Raw genomic sequence first — 18512 nt, forward strand, 5'->3', positions numbered from 1 at the left:
CCGATTAATTGCTTCGAACGTCTTCCTGTCGGGACACCTTTGTTCTGGAAATCTGTCTCGATACAAACGTACCGCGCCACGGCTATTGCCCCGTGCTAATCCATACATCAAATGGGCATCTGCCAACTCCGCATTTGTAAACTACAAAATCACGTTCGTGATAAACATTGGACTGTTGAAGCTACGTGCTGATGTGCTTGATGCTAGTACTGTAGAGCAATGATTCGCATGTCAAGACAAGCACCGAAGTAACATTACCTTCCTTCAACTGGGCCAACTGGTGGTGAATCGAGGAAGTACAGTACATATTGACGAAACTAAAATGAGCTCTAACATGAAAATTAAGCGTTTCCGGACACATGTCCACATAACATCTTTTCTTTATTTGTGTGTGAGGAATGTTTCCTGAAAGTTTGGCCATACCTTTTTGTAACACCCTGTATATCTATGTCTGCATCTGTGTAGTCTAAGTGTTGTGTATATCTATTGTTCGCGTATTGCTCGCAGAAAAAGACAGTGTGTACTAGGGAACCTTTTTTCCCCGCATGTGCATGTAGGTGTCTGCCTCAGACTCTCGCGGAAGTGTGTTACGCGTTGTTCCACGTTTCCGCTACTTGGCAGCGCCCTATTGGTGGGAGTGCCCTGCGGCTTTGGACCACGTCTGGAAGGCGCAGCGTCGTGCCATTGGCGGAAGGGCGCGGATCGCGTTTCCTCCGCGGTCGGCAGCCCCTGGAGCGCTCCCGGCGCAGGGTCGGGGGGCGGGGAGCGGCGGCGGCGGCGGCGGCGGCGGAGGCGGCGGCCACGGCAGAGCCAGTCGGCGACGCCACAGTCTGCAGCGGTCGCGCGCCCCGGCCGCCGGCAGCCAGCACTCTCTCCACACCAGACGCTCACAGCCGCTATGCCGGCGTTCCCAGCGAGACTGGCGCCGCAGCCCCGGTCCGTCGCCATCGTCGGAGGCGGGCTGGTGAGTTCCGTAGCCAAAGCTCGCCTTCCGCACCCCTGTCCGTCCCCAGAGCGCCGAACTGGTCACTGAAGTGCGGCACACCCTGCTCGATAAGGGCTTATGTTCCCACATTTGTGCCATCCACTAAAACAGAGTAAGCAATGTTTTGATGCCAGAGGTAAGTAAAGACCACCTGCGAAAAGGAAACAATGAATACCCGCAAAAGGTAAGCGACGTTTACCAGTGAAGAGCTTAAGGGGGGTAGGACGTCAAACGGGCCGACTTGGAGCAGGAGAGGCACCACATGACATTTTAATTTCTACTGTCTATACTTTTACAAATAAATTCATAAAACTTTGTCAACACGACCAGGAGGGTTCAGGATTCAAACTCGTAGCAATGTAAGTTCAAAAGTATAACAAAATTAATTTTTTTACGTGTGAAATTTAATCATTTTTTCACTTACTATTGGCTGCATTTGTTGCTATAGGTCACTTTTTTTCACAAGTAAGAGAGATTCTTCGATGAATTTTGCACAGAATACAAACCATGCTTAAAGGTGTATCAAACTCTAGAATTTATTTAATTAGTGAAAAAATGAATGAGCTGTTACATTTTAAACTTCATGTTTAGAAAAAACTCCAATTTTATGGTTAATTATCTCAATTTTTACCATAGTTTTTAATAGATTTGGAAAATTCTAGAGTATCATACACCTGTAAGTATGGTTTGCATGCTTTGCAAAATTCATCGAAGAATCTCCCTTACTTATGAAGAAAAGTGTACCTATAGCAACGAATGCAGCTAATGTAAGTGAAAAAATGATGACGTTTCACATGTAAAAAAAAAGTATATTTTGTTATATTTTTGAACTTCCACTGCTACGAGCGTGAATCGTGAACCCTTTCTGGTCATGCTGACAAAGGTTTATCAATTTATTTGTATATAGACAGTGCAAATTAAAATGTACTGTGGCGCCTCTCCTGCTCCAAGTCGGCCCGTTTGACATCCTACCCCCCTTAAACCTCGTACTTAACAACGTCCGTCACTTTTCTGAATGAAAACATGGTCCAGATAGGCTGTATTATTTTTTTTATTATTACCTATGTGACTTACCAATCTCGACCTTTGGTCGTTTTCAACCTCGCATTTTAATCTTGCAGCTTCATTTTACATTACCATACATCGCTAGTACATATCGACAGGAATACATCCTACTTCTGGTCCTTATGGCACAAACAATACGCTGCAAGATGCTATTCTACATGGTTACTTCTATTAGCCGTCGGGTAACAGACGTAACCATGTACAACAGTATACTGTTCTTGTGCCACATGCGCACGGAAGTAAGGTGTATTCCTGTCGACTTGTACCAGCTATACATTGTAAAATAGTCCGCGGCTCGTGGTCTTGCGGTAACGCTCTCGATTCCCGCGCACGGGGGTCCCGTGATCAGGGATTTTCTCTACCTCGAGATGACTGGGTGGTGTGTGTCTTTCGTCTTCATTTCATTCACTCGCAAGTCGCCGTAGTGGCGTTAAAGAACTTGTGGAGCGGCGGCCGAATCGCCCCGCGGGGGGTTTCCCGGCCACCAATGCCATACGCTCATTGTTATTATCATTATTATTATTATTATTATTGTAAAATGAAGTTGGAAGCTTAAGATACGTGCTTGATAATGACCAACGGTCGAAATTGGCCTGTCTCATAGATGATGATGATAATAATAATTATACTAATAATAACACAGCCTACCTGGACCATATCTTAGTTCACAAAACACTTTGAGGCTGTAGACTACACAAGAATTTAAAAAAAATTTAAAAAGTCCGTCACTGTTGATATAATCTGTTAAACGTGAACAGCAATTTTTAAACAAATTTCCGCGACCAAAACTTGCCTTTCACGTCCCTGCTCCTTAAAATGCCATAGTGGTCATCCACATGCAAAACATCCCCGTCCGTATGGCCAGCACAATGGTACGCTTACATTAGGCTCCAATGCTCGTACCATAACTAAATCAGATTCATGAAGTTTGGTTTGTGGGGCGCTCAACTGCGCTGTCATCAGGGACCGCTAAATCAGACTGATCAACTGTCACTTGCCGAAGGTAATCAATGATTACCTGCAGAAAGTATGCGTGAAAGCTGTGCAATGCCCACCTTAAGCATAACACCTAATAACGTCGTCCGTACTGTTAGTTCTACATCAATAGTTTACAGAAATTAAAATTCCGTCTCCTTTTCTGCTGGTCGTCGGCGTATTCGCACGTAGTTTTCATATCGAATAACGAAAAAAAAATCAACTTACTACCCATGTTACAAAAAGTAGTGAACACCTGTGAAAGCAAAGCAATCATTGCCTTTCTCGGACGAATGCTCTATATAATCAGTCCCTTCAAGCCGCGCCTGTCACAGTATTCGTTTTAGCTACTGGTTGTAAGCGTAACCTAGAAAATTTTGCTACGTTACAGGTGATTGGCGCATGCGAGAACAGTGCATGTTTAATGAAAAACATCTATCGTGTCTCCCGAAACAGCAAGAGTAAGCCGGCCGGAGTGGCCGTGCGGTTCTGGGCGCTTCAGTCTGGAACCGGGCGACCGCTACGGTCGCAGGTTCGAATCCTGCCTCGGGCATCGATGTGTGTGATGTCCTTAGGTTAGGTAGGTTTAATCAGTTCTAATTTCTAGGCGACTGATGACCTCAGCAGTTAAGTCGCGTAGTGCTCAGAGCCATTTGAACCACTTTGGAAGCAAGAGTAATTACTATGTGTGAAAGGGATGCAATGACTGGTTGCGAAATATTTAAAAATAATCATCTCTTCCAGCGAGATACGTAATTGCTGCTTTTAATCACGAATGGAGAACAAAACCACTCATTAACTTACGTGCCATTCAGAAAAAAAGAGTTCTCACCGCCAGCACGGTAGCTCAGCGAGTTCGGTCAGAGGGCTGCTCGCCTTCTGTAATAAAAAACTGAGTAAAGGAATCAACGATCAACTTGAACGGATGTCTTGTGACGTCCGCCCAGATCAAACGCAACAAAAAATACCGAACCAACTGAAAAAAGGAAAAAATTTGGTAGAGCACTTGCCCGCGAAAGGCAAAGGTCCCGAGTTCGAGTCTCGGTCCGGCACACACTTTTAATATGTCAGGAAGTTTCATACTGTCGCACACTCCGCTGCAGAGTGAAAATCTTGTTCTGGAAATATATCCTGTGTTTGAGGACGCCTTTAGATTAATATAAATGGTAAAATCAGGGACAGTAATCAATTCGTAACTCGTGAGATGTAAGTAATGCAACGCATGCCAAAAATGTTTGACAACAAGATATTACGGTGTTATAGCTGGAAACGCATTTCCTTCCTCTTCTCTCTTTCTTCTTTACTTTTATAAGAAAGGGAACTCGGAATTCGTGTCAAATGAGTATAAATACCAATTATAGTCACAGAGTGGTAAATTTAAGAAAGCATTGTTGAAATCAGCTGCGTTATTACTGGATCAAATACTATACTACATCCCTCGTTTCGATACAACGTATTACGTAATGCTCCGTTTTATCTCCGAATCAATACATATTGTAATGTAAAGACCCTCCACTTGTTTTTATGCCTGTAAGTGAAAGCTAATCTCAGGAAGTAATGTAAGAATTTTGATATGGTTTTCACTAACAGATAGACGATTCGCGAGGAACGTTTGTGCATATACTTTCTTACTCCTACGACAGACAAGACGTCTCGCCGTAGATATTTAGTGGTCCCGTGAGAAGTCGGGGCAGGTTGCTAGTAACAAAGAAATTCACTTTCAACTGGACCTTCACAACGCATTCAAGCACTAGTTCTCTGTTCATCATAGTGACAGCACCTCTCAAAACTTTTATACAAATAATACAGTTTTTCGTAAACGAAAGTTCTCAGAGATAATTCATACTACGGGTTATATTCACCCGCTTAGGAGAACGTGTTCTATTAAAGCTTCTACATGGAATAAAAACTTACTCAGTTGTGGCTCCGCAAACACCGTTAGAGATTGTCTTAGTGAATCTGCTTGCATTCAGTGAATAATTGTAGTGAAAGGTATTATTGTCCATTATCTCTTTTTTCCCATCTGTGTGGAAGTAACCAGATTAGAATCAACGCTAACTTACGTCTACTATACTATGAGAAAAAATAGAAGCCCTTCTTTTTTACTAACAAAGTATGTGTTGATATTTAAAATGTCTCAGAAACAAATATTTTAATAGTTAAATTTCGTAGCCATGAACCGAGCGAGGTGGCGCAGTGGCTAGCTCACTGGACTCGCAATCGAGAGGACAACGGTTCAATCCCGCGACCAGGCCATCCTGATTTAGGTTTTCCGTGATTTCCCTAGATCACTCCAGGCAAATGCCAGGATGGTTCATTTGAAAGGGCACGGCCGACTTCCTTCCCCATCCTTCCCTAATCCGAGCTTGTGCTCCGTCTCTAATGACCTCGTTGTCTACTGGACGTCAAACACCAATATCCTCCCATCCGTAGCCATGAGCACAGTAGTTAGAAGGTTCAAGGTCCTAAAAAGAAATTTTCGTTGCTTAACGAGACGCTCACTCCGAGAAAAGTTTTACGTATGTAAACAAAAAAAGGGTTCAAATGGCTCTGAGCACTATGGGACTTAACATCTGAGGTCGTCAGTCCCCTAAAACTTAGAACTACTTAAACCTAACTAACATCAGGACATCACACACATCCATGCCCGAGGCAGGATTCGAACCTGCGACCGTAGCGGTCACGCGGTTCCAGACTGAAGCGCCTAGAGCCGCTCGGCCACTCCGGCCGGCATACGTAAACAGAAAAAAAATCAAAGACTAAAATACGAGTACATCGGATGCCATGTTAAACGAAAGTTCCACTCATTTCCAACACAGTCCGCTGGCATACGGGTAGAGCAACAGCTAGTCACAAGCGGCAGCGCCACGTGTAACAACGTCGGGCTGTCAGGCTACTTGTCTTTCCCCGTATTTATGAAACTCCTCTCTGAACTTATCATGAAACTTCATCTTTGTACATTTTAATGGAGTGTCTTTGTAACAATACTAATAGGCCTTGAGGGGAGATGAAAATATGTAATGGAAACCAAATGCAAGTTGGCTTACGATCATGTCTTTCCCCATCCAAAAAAGTAAAGGTACTTGTGGACAGACTTCGCGCTAAAGAGTCCCACGACCGGAACCCTCTCATCAGTGTACCTAATTTTGATTTTCAGTCAATGGGTCCCACTTGTTCAGGCGATACAATTAAGAGCCGTACAACTGAGTCTCATGAAACAAATTATATTCTATAAATATTACCGTTGTCTCTAATATCTAGAGCAGCGTAAGACTATAATTTAGAAAATCTCATCAGCCGTGTGTGAAACTTTAAAGTTTGCTGTAGCAGTGAGCCAACCAAGGAGCTTTTAGTGTACACTGACATAGAAATTCAAGGGTATTCTATAACTAAGGGAACACTGTTAACATGGTACAAACTCATACATTCCAGTATTTCCTAATCTCTTGGTCTCGGGTAAGCTGAGCACTAAAAATTAATCTAAGAAATCGAAACAGGGAGAACGAATAGCCATATTCTTCAGAGGAGAAGATGTCTACTGGTCACTTGCTATAACATAAAAATTTTGTGCCGAACCCAAATAGGGACATTTGTTTTATACGGACAGTGCTTTTGCGTATGTGCCGTCACAGCAGTTCTGAGAGACATACCCAGAACTGTAAGCTTAGTTGCCGTCAATTCGTTCCAAAGTTCATAGAAGCTTTCTCACTATGCTGTGTAACTAGTACCGCGGAAGCACAGGATGTTCTCAGACATATTCAACAAATACTCTGCACCTACTGCACAGCGACACCTGTATTTCCCAGTTCACCGGAGTGGGTGTGGCGGAGGGTAAGCAGTGCACCAGAAGCATTTACCCAACTATTCGCGATTGGTGCGGGGGAAGGGCCGCAAAAGACGACGTTAACCCATATAACATGGAAGAACAATTATCGGCAGTCTACTATATAAACTTGAATTTCTCTGATTTTTCTGCTGTGATCATTACATGAATTCCAGTTTGAGGCTAGCCGATGTGGCCGAGCAGTTCTAGGCGCTAAAGTCAGGTACCGCGCTGCTGCTACGGTCGCAGGTTCGAATCCTGCCTCGGGCATGGATGTGTGTGATGTCCTTAGGTTAGTTGGGTTTAAGTAGATCTAAGTCTAAGGGACTGATGACCTCAGATGTTAAGTCCCATGGTGCTTAGAGCCATTTGAACCAAAGCAATAGGCTTTTTGAATAGAACTGAAACATAGGATTAGTGATGTCTGAGAACAAGTATTCTACAAGATGTACAAACCCCGTTTTTGTAGCGTCACCCGTTGGAGTTTAACATACCTTGTGGTGAAAAATTACGCAACTCTTCTTTGCTTCATCTCTATTTATTCGATTAGACCAGCTTAAGATTTGCTCGAACGATGGTTTTACAACGGGCCTCTATCGTGGACGAATTAGATTTTCTTGGGTTTCTTCCTCTGTCTGGCATTTCTGTTTTCCCTACAGCTGTATTAAGCGGTCATTCAACTTTAAAGCTCGGAGCAGACACTCTTACGCTTGTGGGTTGTGTCTATGTTCATAGAGTGCTCCCAAATAGTATAGTCAAAGGCTATTGGATCTTCCCGTCTGTACATACATTACATTACATTTACTAATATTGCGTGTTAGTAGCCAGTCTTTGCAACAAAACCGTATGATCTGCATAGTAAATTGTAACGAAATGTTCATGAACAGTGTTAACTACTATCTTGTTTGCTGATGTGTTGTTATGACCAGGTTACTATTTTTGTTTTACTCGTAACAGTCATGCTCCCCCAAAAGAGTATGAAAAAGCGCATAAAAACGCGGCGTTGTTGTTGGTGTACCTCCTTGACCGTCTCAAACCTGTCCTGGTTCACCTTCACAACTTAAGAGGAAGAGATACTGCAGCTTTCCATTAGCTAGTTTTTACTCGTAGCTTCCATGGAAGTTTCTCCATGGAAATGAGACACAGTATACTTCGTGATCAACTTGTACTGTGACCGACGATTGTGTATTGATAGAGGCTCTTTGTTTTTTTTTAATCTTGGTGATTAATGTTTACGTCTTTCATGCTGGAGTACTAGAAAGATAAGTTGTGTTGTCTTGGAAGTGAAAAGAAAAGTTTGATTAGGGTTGCGTATTGAGAAATTCACTGAGTTTAAGGAAGAACTGATGGTTTGCACAAAAAAAAAACACCCATCATTAGTGCAAATGGTTCAAATGGCTCTGAGCACTATGGGACTTAACATCTGAGGTCGTCGTTCCCTAGAACTTAGAACTACTTAAACGTAACTAAGGACATCACACACATCCATGCCCGAGGAAGGATTCGAACCTGCGACCGTAGCGGTCACGCGGTTCCAGACTGAAGCGCCTAGAACCGCACGGCCACACCAACCGGCCATTAGTGCAGGACAAACCCGTAGAATAGCAGGAAAAGAAGCTGAGTCGGATAACGGAGCAGCGATGCTACCACTACACAACTGTACAGACAATACTGTTCAGAAGATTATACTGCAGTGTACAAAGCTCAAAGAGAATTGTGTAAAAAGAGGAGCATTCTATGGCACGTCGGTATGGCAGCACAAGTAGCCGTGAAAATGATATCGATATTAGAAAAAATCCCACTATGTTTAGAGGCTCAGACCATTTCATTTGTCCCACTAGCATTAGACCAACTACATCATGTAACATATGTTCTCGAGTGCAACGCTATATACTATTAAAATATTTTTTGTACCTTATCTCACTCATATATTGCGATTAGTAGCAAAAATTCACCGACATAGTATGTATCAGGCGTACAGTGTATATCTGGGAGCTGTTTATTAAGTTTCATGCTTCCAGGCATCGTATTTTTATATAGTTTTTTTTAGATACTGCATATAATACTGAGTAAATGAGATTTAAATCTCCATCCGGCCATCTAGGCTAAGCTTCGTTTTGTTACTTAAATTTAGAATGGATAAGGCCGATTCCCTCGTGCCCCTTCTTAACGACTTCGCCTTTGACGGAACGTTGGGCCCATATTTTCCGTATATGTACATCGCTCAAGGCACAAAGACGGTGCTACCCCGAAGTACGTATGACTACCTATAGAATAACCTACGACATGCGGCCCAATACATATAGCGAACATGGGGAACTCAAATAAACCTTTGCTACGTCAGGACACGATCTTACGACTTTTACTAGCCTTAAACAACACAACTACGTGTGAGAATATATGTAATCGGAACATCTGCAGCACATTCCAAGTACAATTTTAAAATTTTATATGTACTTAGTCCGCTACTCGTGGTCTCGCGGTAGCGTTCTCGCTCCCCGGGCCAGGAATCCCGGGTTCGATTCCCGGCGGGGTCAGGGATTTTCATGTGCCCCGAGATGACTGGGTGTTGTTGATTCGTCGTCATCATTCATCCCCGTTACGATCGGATGAAGGCAATGGCAAACCACCTCCATTAGGACCTTGTCGACTACGGCGATGCGCGTCTGCTGCATCGTTCTCCTGTGCTCTGTCAAGAAGCATGTTACTTCATTTCCAAATTCACTTGCGTATTCCTAGTTTGTCAGGTGACAGGTTAACTAAAGACACCTCACAAGAATTTGACAGAATTTCAGTCGTCATCACTAACATCATTAAGTGCGTAACATAGCGAGATTTTTTTTATTGGGCTGCAGCTGAAAGTGACTAATGGTATACAAACACAAACTCCTAATTGCAGAAGATTAACATGTAGAGATTTTAGGATGCAAGTTACACGTATCTTCCCACGCTAAGGCTATTACAAAAACAAGAGTATCGCTTGGTCAGAAGAGAGACCATGTTCCTTGTTTCCTGCACACAGAGTTCTGCTGCCTTACGGATAACAGGTGAACCACAGCAAGGCCGTGATGGCGCGCCAACTGGACACGTACTCCCAAGCTGAAGTACGCAGGGCAGTATGATTCTTGTGGGGAAAATGTCTAAATTGCAAACACATTCACCATGAAATTCTGGCGATATGTGGATCAAATGCATTGTAGCGGCCTGACGCAGTGAAATGGTGCCAGCAATTTGACCAAAGCCGCACGGACGTAGGTGATGGTGATCGGATGCACCGCGTCATTTCCGTCTCTTCGGTAAGCTGAAAGAACACACGAATTGTAAGATTTGGCAACAATGAGGACGTTTACACAGCGTTTGTCAAAAAATGGTTCAAATGGCTCTGAGCACTGTGGGACTTAAATGCTGAGGTCATCAGTCCCCTAGAACGTACAACTACTTAAACCTAAGTAACCTAAGGACATCACATACATCGATGCCCGAGGCAGGATTCGAACCTGCGGTCGTAGCGGTCGCGCTGTTCCAGACTGTAGAGCCTAGAACCGCTCGGCCACACCGGCCGGCCCAGCGTTTGTCGATTGGCTCCGTGACTAAGGAGCTGATTTCGATGTCAACGAACTGAATAACTGGTAGAACGTTTGGACCGTTGTTTATAAAGACTTTATGTCTATGTTGAAAAATAGTTTCATATCTTTGTGTCAGTTTGAAGTATAGAGTAGTATTCAATAAATTTGCATGGCTTGCCATGATAATGATAACTTTTATTTTTGAAATGTCCTCGTATTTCAGGGAGAGATTCAGAGAATGGGAGGGGGCTCGTCATTGATGGTTACCACCGAGATTCAGGCTATCATTGCTGGATTTTGCAGAGTCTGGTAATCCGTTACTTCAAGGAATCAGAAGGGAGACAAAAAAGTCACGGTTTGTCTTCACAGTTTGTAGAAGCTGGGCTAGTTTTTTTGGCAGAAAGGGAAGGGCATTTGTAAGAAAACAAGCAGTTATTCGCGTGAAGTTGATAGGATACACTACGGAAAAGCTAACCCAGCATGCAATCTGGGCTTTGTGGTCCCTCTCCTCTCACTTAGGAGCCTTGTATCTTACACAAATGAAAAATATGGAAAACCTTGGCTATAAGATGTGGTAATGTGATAGGACAAGTGTTAACGATATCAAGGAACAGCCACGAGGTATTAGAGAGAGGGGAGGGAGACTGTAGCGGGAGAGAGAGTTTGGAATATACCAACAAATAATCGAGGACATTGGGTGTAAATACCATTATGAGATGAAGAAGTTGGCACACGAGACGAAGTATGCATCAAACTCGAATGCGTTGCGGAAGAGGAGCATCTCCGGCATTATGATGGTGTATTGAGCGAAGTGGCATGTGTCTCAAGAGCGCCAATCATAAATGAAGTAGTGGGAACAAACTGTGATTAAGTTATATACTTTTCTTCGAAATTAAATTTGCGTCTTTATCAGAATTTTTGTCCATTCTCACAGCTGCTGTACACATCGGGACATTATTTCTTATACTGACCGCCGTCACTGTGAGTTAGTGAATGTTTATGCAGCTCTCGTTATTTCACCTTGACGGTATTTACTGCTCACGATTGTTTTCCTTAACAGAATGTTTAGAAATTTCTTCCAAAAGTCACTACATCCAGAAATTGGAAGCTTTTCAGAGCTTTTAAATCTTAACAAAGTTTTGTTTGAACAGCTTCGTGGAATGCCAAGTGTGATTTAGTCTCCTTCTTAACAGACCAAGGGTCCTACCGGTCATGAACAATTTCAGCAATGATGTGTATCTTGCACGCTTAAAAAACGTTTTGAAAGAGATTCCAGATACCAGTGACTAAAATGAAAATAAGTGACAATTATTGACTATAGAAACTTTTCAGAATAGTTTTGAGACGAGGGCCTACATAATTAAAAGAGACCACACTTTCGGTAAAAACGATAATTATAAAAGTGAAGTTTGTTACTCGGTCACTTTAAAGGTCATTGCAAGTACCTTTCATGAAATTTCTATAACTCATTTCACCTGCTGGGAACAATTCCACTCGGTAAACAAGTCGTACTGAAAAGACTAGATTCCACCCGGGTACAATTATTATTTTATTTTTAAGAGTGTTTTTTTTTTTGCCTTGGAAAGCTTTAATTCATATACGTATATCATTGTTTGAACCTGTGACGTGTTTGTTAGGCATAATAACTATTTCGCGTGTCTCAGGAGGTGACGCAAGTCTTTCAATATGCCGGGTCTTTAATTATAGTGTGGAAAACATCGTTGTACGCTGTAATCATGTGTTTATGTTACGTCTAGCGAAGAATTAGCCTACTCCTCACAAACACGCAACAACAGGCTTAGCTTCTTAAACCGACGGACACCTAACCACACAAAGTTTCTTCGGGAGTCTCTCCGTAAGACATCCCGGAAACGTTTGGAACTACTCACTGCACATTGGAATACAATTTGGTGATCGGGACGATTCACTGCCTCGTCAGACCTGGAGGTGAGATTACACCACCATCAGGTTTCGATACGGCAATCTGTGGTCATCTCATACCCGTCACACGACGTAATCATACATTATCTTGACGCTGCCACTGTACACATAGACGTATCCACAATTAACAGCAGTGGACGAATCAAGAATTCGTGCGGCCCTTGGTTTTCAGTCGCATTTCATACACTGAAGCACCAAAGAAACTGATATAGGCAAGCGTATTCAAATACAGAGGTATGTAAACAGGCAGAATAAGGCGCTGCGGTCGGCAACGCCTAAATAAGATAAGTGTCTGGCGCACCTAGATCGGTTAGTGCTGCTACAATGGCAGGTTATCAAGATTTAACTGAGTTTGAACGTGGTGTTGTAGTCGACGCACGAGCAATGGGGCACAGAATCTCCGAGGTAGCGATGAAGTGGAGATTTGCCCGTACGACCATTTCACGAGTGTACCGTGAATATCAAGAATCCAGTAAAACATCGGTGCGGCCGGAAGATCCTGCAATAACGGGACCAACGACGACTGAAGACAACCGCTCAACATGACAAAAGTGCAACCCTTCCGGAAGTTGCCGCAGATTTCAATGCTGCGCCGTCAACAAGTGTCAGTGTGCGAACCATTCAAAAATGGGTCTGAACTCTATGGGACTTAACAGCTATGGTCATCAGTCCCCTAAAACTTAGAACTACTTAAACCTAACTAACCTAAGGGCATCACACAACACCCAGTCATCGCGAGGGAGAGAAAATCTCTGGCCCCGCCGGGAATCGAACCCGGGAACCCGGGAGTGGGAAGCGAGGACGCTACCGCACGACCACGAGCTGCGGACGCGAACCATTCAACGAAACATCATCGATATAAACTTTCCGAGACGTTGGCGCAGTCGTGTACCCATGTCAGCAGGGGACTGTTCAAGCTGGCGGAGGCTCTGTGTGGGGCGTGTCCAGGGGACTGTTCAAGCCGGCGGACGCTCTGGAATGGTGTGGGGCGTGTACAGTTGAGTGATATGGGACCTCTGACACGTCTAGATACGAATCTGACAGGTGACAAGTCCGTAAGCATCCTCTCTGATCACCTGCATCTGTTCATGTCCATTGTGCGTTCCGACGGACTTGGGCAATTCGAACAGGACACTGCGACACCCCACAGGTCCAGAATTTCTACAGGCTCCAGGAACAATCTTCTAATACTTTTGCTGGCCCCCTAACTCCTCAAACATGAATATTATTGAGCCTATCTGGGATGCCTTGCAACCAACCTCTCGTATTTTTTCGGATCTGTGGACGGCCCTGCAGGATTCATTGTGTCAGTTCCCTCCAGTACTGCTTCAGACATTAGCCGAGTCTATGCCACGTCGTGTTGCAGCACTTCTGCGTGCCCGCGGGGGCCCTACACGAAAGTAGGCAGGTGTACCAGTTTCTTTCGCTCTTCCGAATATTAGCATGCGTCTAGCAACTAACACCTGAATTCAAGAACGTCAACTTACGCTACGAACTTAGAGCGGAGTTTTCACACTCAGAAACAAACAGAAAACTTACAGAAACAGTAACATTTTAAACTACGCTTAATTTTAATTGACCATGGCTCACTCGGCCTTCATCTGAGTAAAGTTGGCCGTTTACCTCGGGGTAGAGGATAGGTATCACAGCTCCTACGGGTGTGAGGGTTTGACAGAGAGAAGATTTTGTTATTTCTCTTCCACTACTGACAACTCACGGGAGCACGCAAACGTATCAAGCGGCGTATATGATATAAATTTTGACATGTCAATAACAAAAATTCGTGAATGCACATTATAGAAACAATAATCTTCAAATGCGCTAAGTACTTGTTGCGAGAAATATGAAATTAAATTAAGGTTGTTGTAATACAATGCAATGACTAGAAGAAAAATGAAATTCAAAACATTTAGTAAAATTTGCGATCGCATATTGCATAAGGTATTTAAATGTAGTGAAATTACTTTTATTAATCAGTTAATTGTTCGCTCACACGGACAGCATGACAGCACTTCGTCAGGGTCACAACTTTGGGGTCGCTGAGGTGGCAGCAATATGGAACAGAAAACAGTCAACTCGAGGTGTTCTGAATGGTACCTATTTACAACGTTCGGTACAAAGGCCAATTTATCGCACACTTACTGCAGCTAGTCTATTGGGGCATCATGAGACACTAATTAATGTAGGTTACCAGTTAATAACGAGATCGGTACATATGCGGACCAAGGTACCGGTCCACAATGTCAGTACTCTTAGCAAAAAAGTTTAACGACCACCGGTTTACAGGGTTCGACGCGAAACTAGTTTTGAAGCTGAATCCAGTAAGCCCCACGAGACAGCGGATTGGCGAACGCTAACTGCACTAGCTACTCGTAGCGCTGAAGGTTATTTCCTCGTGCGGTCATATGAATCACTCCTCAGGCCTCTCGTAATGTTTGTGATGGCGTAACAGCCACTTACAGGTGGAGTGTTATTCTTTGGACTGCTGTGTTGGAGTCGGACACTTTAATAAATAATTACTTACGTAATGCCATTTGGCTCTCCCACATCTAGGCGTCTACTACTACGGAAAATCAACTTAACGTTTAATTAGGAAAAAATTCGGAGCACAGTGAACGCAGATATTCTTCTCGCCTTGTAAAAGTATGAGAAACCACAGCATTTTATTGTAACAATAAAAAAATTTCCACCTGTGACCACCACGCCATAGTTTAGACACGCCGTAATTTTGTCTTTCATAATAAGCACTTAAATGAAACGGAAGAAGAAAAAAGGGCTCGGCCATTTGTTAAATCCATCCTAGTCCATACTCCCCACTACCTAGTGCTAATTCAAAAAATTATGTGTCAGCTGGAAAAATGTTAAACACCTGACACAACTGTTAGGTATGTTGTTACCGAAGCAGTAATTCACAGATCTACCACACGCAGAACAGAAGCTCTGCGCGCACTTTACGTCACTAGAACATTAGGCCATAGATACTCATAGACTGTGCACGCCACTATCTCTGCAGTGTTGAGGTTTGAAACCAACATCGAAGTCACGTAGCGGTGGGCGAAAAGACGAGTTTCTGTGATTACGCACTATATGAAGTGGAGCCGATAGTTATAGTCTTTCTCATTTATAGCTGAAATAAAGCACTGATTTTGACACAACTCAACGACTTTCGTGTTAATGGGATAATTATCGTTTTTATATTTGGCCAAGTACTGTAACGAACAGTTTGAAACAATGTATTGACAGTTAATTATTTTTGCAGACGATTTTTATTTAATTACATAATTTTGATTGGTGGGCGTACCTGACCGAAATTCTGGCGTATTTTATTCTGGCGAATTTCACCGCCAAAAAATATGTCACTGCACATTCTTCACGAAGGCGTCCTGCAAAGTTAACGAAATCTCAAAATCATTGTCAGCAACGCTATTACTGTAAGACGTAACAGAGGCTGAGAATGTCAACGCATTGTTATTTCAAGCGGCGCAACAATAAGTTTAGTCATGTAGTCTCGTAGCGACTAGCAGAGCCATAGCATATATTTGATAGTTCTGTTGCGTGATTGTGTCTACGTTGCGAGTGTCTCACGAGTTTTTTTAGTGTTTTATGCGCTATACTAGTAGGTGATACGACGAAGTGTGGGACAATTCAATGTTTGAATTCGAAGAGACAAGGAAAATCTGAAAATCGAAATACGTACAGCATAACTTGACTATTTTTTCACTGTATTTTTTAGTGGGACTACAGGGTAATTGTATTTAATTTAGTAATTAAAGTACCTTAAAAATAAATTCATTGCAGTTTGTTTAGGCAGACTACTCCCTAGTTTCATTGACATTAAATAGCACAATTTTATTTTCAGGTTACAATCTTTTGTGAAGTTCTGTGAAAATATGGAAAAGAAACGAAAGGTTGACAGTGAATGCATAATTTTTAAAGAGCAGTGGGGCTGTCAATATTTCGTGGTGGAGTCAAGCAGCAAACCAATGTGTATTATTTGGATAGCCACAAGTTTAACCATGACCTTCCGCTTTGTAAAGATAGAGCTCCGATAATGTCGCAGTGTATTGGTCGCGATAGACCTCGAAACTCAATTGTTGGCAGTATAGGTACCATCTCAAATATTTGGCGGGCCGGATACCAGGGATGTCCGGCCCGCTTTGCAGGCCCTCGCGGGCCGGTTTCGGCCCGCGGGCCGTAGTTTGGAGACCCCTAGCGTAGACTATTCGCTCCTCACTGATATTTTTTTCGTTTTTCTTTAATCGACTTTTTCTTGTTCACAAGTAGCAACACCTTCTAAATTTTCACGCTAATTAGGACCACAGAAGCATGGTCTTTCCGGAATGTAGTTCTGACCAAAAGCGATTCTGATAGCCGTAGTCCAAGGTTTCTGTTAATATTGCCTTTTGCGTTCTTGTGGTGATGTTTCCGTACAAACATTCATCACTTAACACATATTTCTTTATATCTAACCGTGAAGTGAAATACCAATTTTCGTAGGCATAGCTTTCATTACTTAACGAAATATTTTCTTAAAAATTTTCATCCCTTATTTCACCCCCTTAGGGGCTGACTTTCTAAAAACAGTGAAACCCGTTTTTTTTTATTTCGAACAGGGAAGCCAGAAATCTTCATAGATTTATCTTAAAAAATGGCTGCCAAATTACACATTACCATGAAAAATCTCAGCCCCTATTTCACCCCGTTAGGGGTTGAATTCCCAGAAACACTGAAAAACGGATCTTTTGTTTCTAACCGAGAAGTAAAGACAAATTTTCATATATTTAGCTTTTAAAATGCTTTCATAATGAAAAAAACTCTACTATTTGGTGAGCACGATGTATTAGACAGGCGAAACACCCTGAGACTTCAAGAAGAATATAATAATTCCAACCCCAAAGAAAGCAGGTGTTGACAGATGTGAAAATTACCGAACTATCAGTTAATAAGCCACGGCTGCATAATACGAACACGAATTATTTACAGAGGAATGGAAAAACTGGTAGAAGCTGACCTCGGGGAAGGTCAGTTTGGATTCCGTAGTAATGTGGAATACGTAAGGCAATACTGACCCTACGACTTATCTTAGAAAATAGATTAAGGAAAGTCAAACCTACGTTTCTAGCATTTGTAGACTTAGAGAAAGCTTTTGGCAATGTTGACTTGAATCCTTTCTTCAAAATTCTAATGGTGGGAGGGGGAAAATACAGGGAGCGAAAGGTTATTTACAATTTGTACAAAAACCAGATGGCTGCTATAAGAATCGAGGGGCATGAAAGAGAAGCAGTGGCTGGGAAGGGAGTGAGACAGGGTTGTAGCACATCCCCAATGTTATTCAATCTGTATACTGAGCAAGCAGTAAAGGAAACAAAAAAAAAAAAAAAATTCGGAGTTGGAATTAAAATCCATGGAGAAAAAATAAAAACTTTGACATTGTAATTCTGTCGGAGACAGCAAAGGACTTGGAAGAACAGTTGAACGGAATGGACAGTGTCTTGAAAGGAGGACATCAGATGAACATCAACAAAAGCAAAACGAGGATAATGGAATGTAGTCAAATTAAATCAGGTGATGCTCAGGGAATTAGATTAGGAAATGAGACACTTAAAGTAGTAAAGGAGTTTTGCTATTTGGGGAGCAAAATAACTGATGATGGTCGAAGTAGAGAGGATATAAAATGTAGACTGGCAATGGGAAGGAAAGCGTTTCTGAAGAAGAGAAATTTGTTAACATCGAGCATAGATTTAAGTGCCAGGAAGTCGTTTCTGAAAATTTTGGTATGGAGTGTATCCATGCATGGAAGTGAAACGTGGACGATAAATAGTTTAGACAAAAAGACAATAGAAGCTTTCGACATGTGGTGCTACAGAAGAATGCTGAAGATTAGATGGATAGATCACATAACTAATGAGGAGGTATTGAATAGGATTGGGGAGAAGAGAAGTCTGTGGCACAACTTGACTAGAAGAAGGGATCAGTTGGTAGGACATGTACTGAGGCATCAAGGGATCAGAAATTTAGCATTGGAGGGCAGCGTGGAGGATAAAAATCGTAGAGGGAGACCAAGAGATGAATACACTAAACAGATTCTGAAGGATGTAGGTTGCATTGCATACTGGGAGATGAAGAAGCTTGCACAGGATAGAGTAGCATGGAGAGC

General features: G+C 42.6%; 1 protein-coding gene across 1 annotated transcript in view; it reads left to right on the top strand.

The window, feature by feature from the left end:
* Positions 1-768: 768 nt before the first annotated feature.
* Positions 769-18512, top strand: part of LOC126267271 (kynurenine 3-monooxygenase-like) — a 169268-nt gene continuing 151524 nt past the window's right edge. Inside the window, exon 1 of the mRNA XM_049972336.1 lies at positions 769-964. Coding sequence (XP_049828293.1) covers positions 899-964 — 66 coding nt within the window. The 5' untranslated portion in view covers positions 769-898. The remainder of the gene's footprint in view (positions 965-18512) is intronic.

Source organism: Schistocerca gregaria, chromosome 4, assembly GCF_023897955.1.
Source record: "Schistocerca gregaria isolate iqSchGreg1 chromosome 4, iqSchGreg1.2, whole genome shotgun sequence".
Lineage (NCBI taxonomy): Eukaryota > Metazoa > Arthropoda > Insecta > Orthoptera > Acrididae > Schistocerca > Schistocerca gregaria.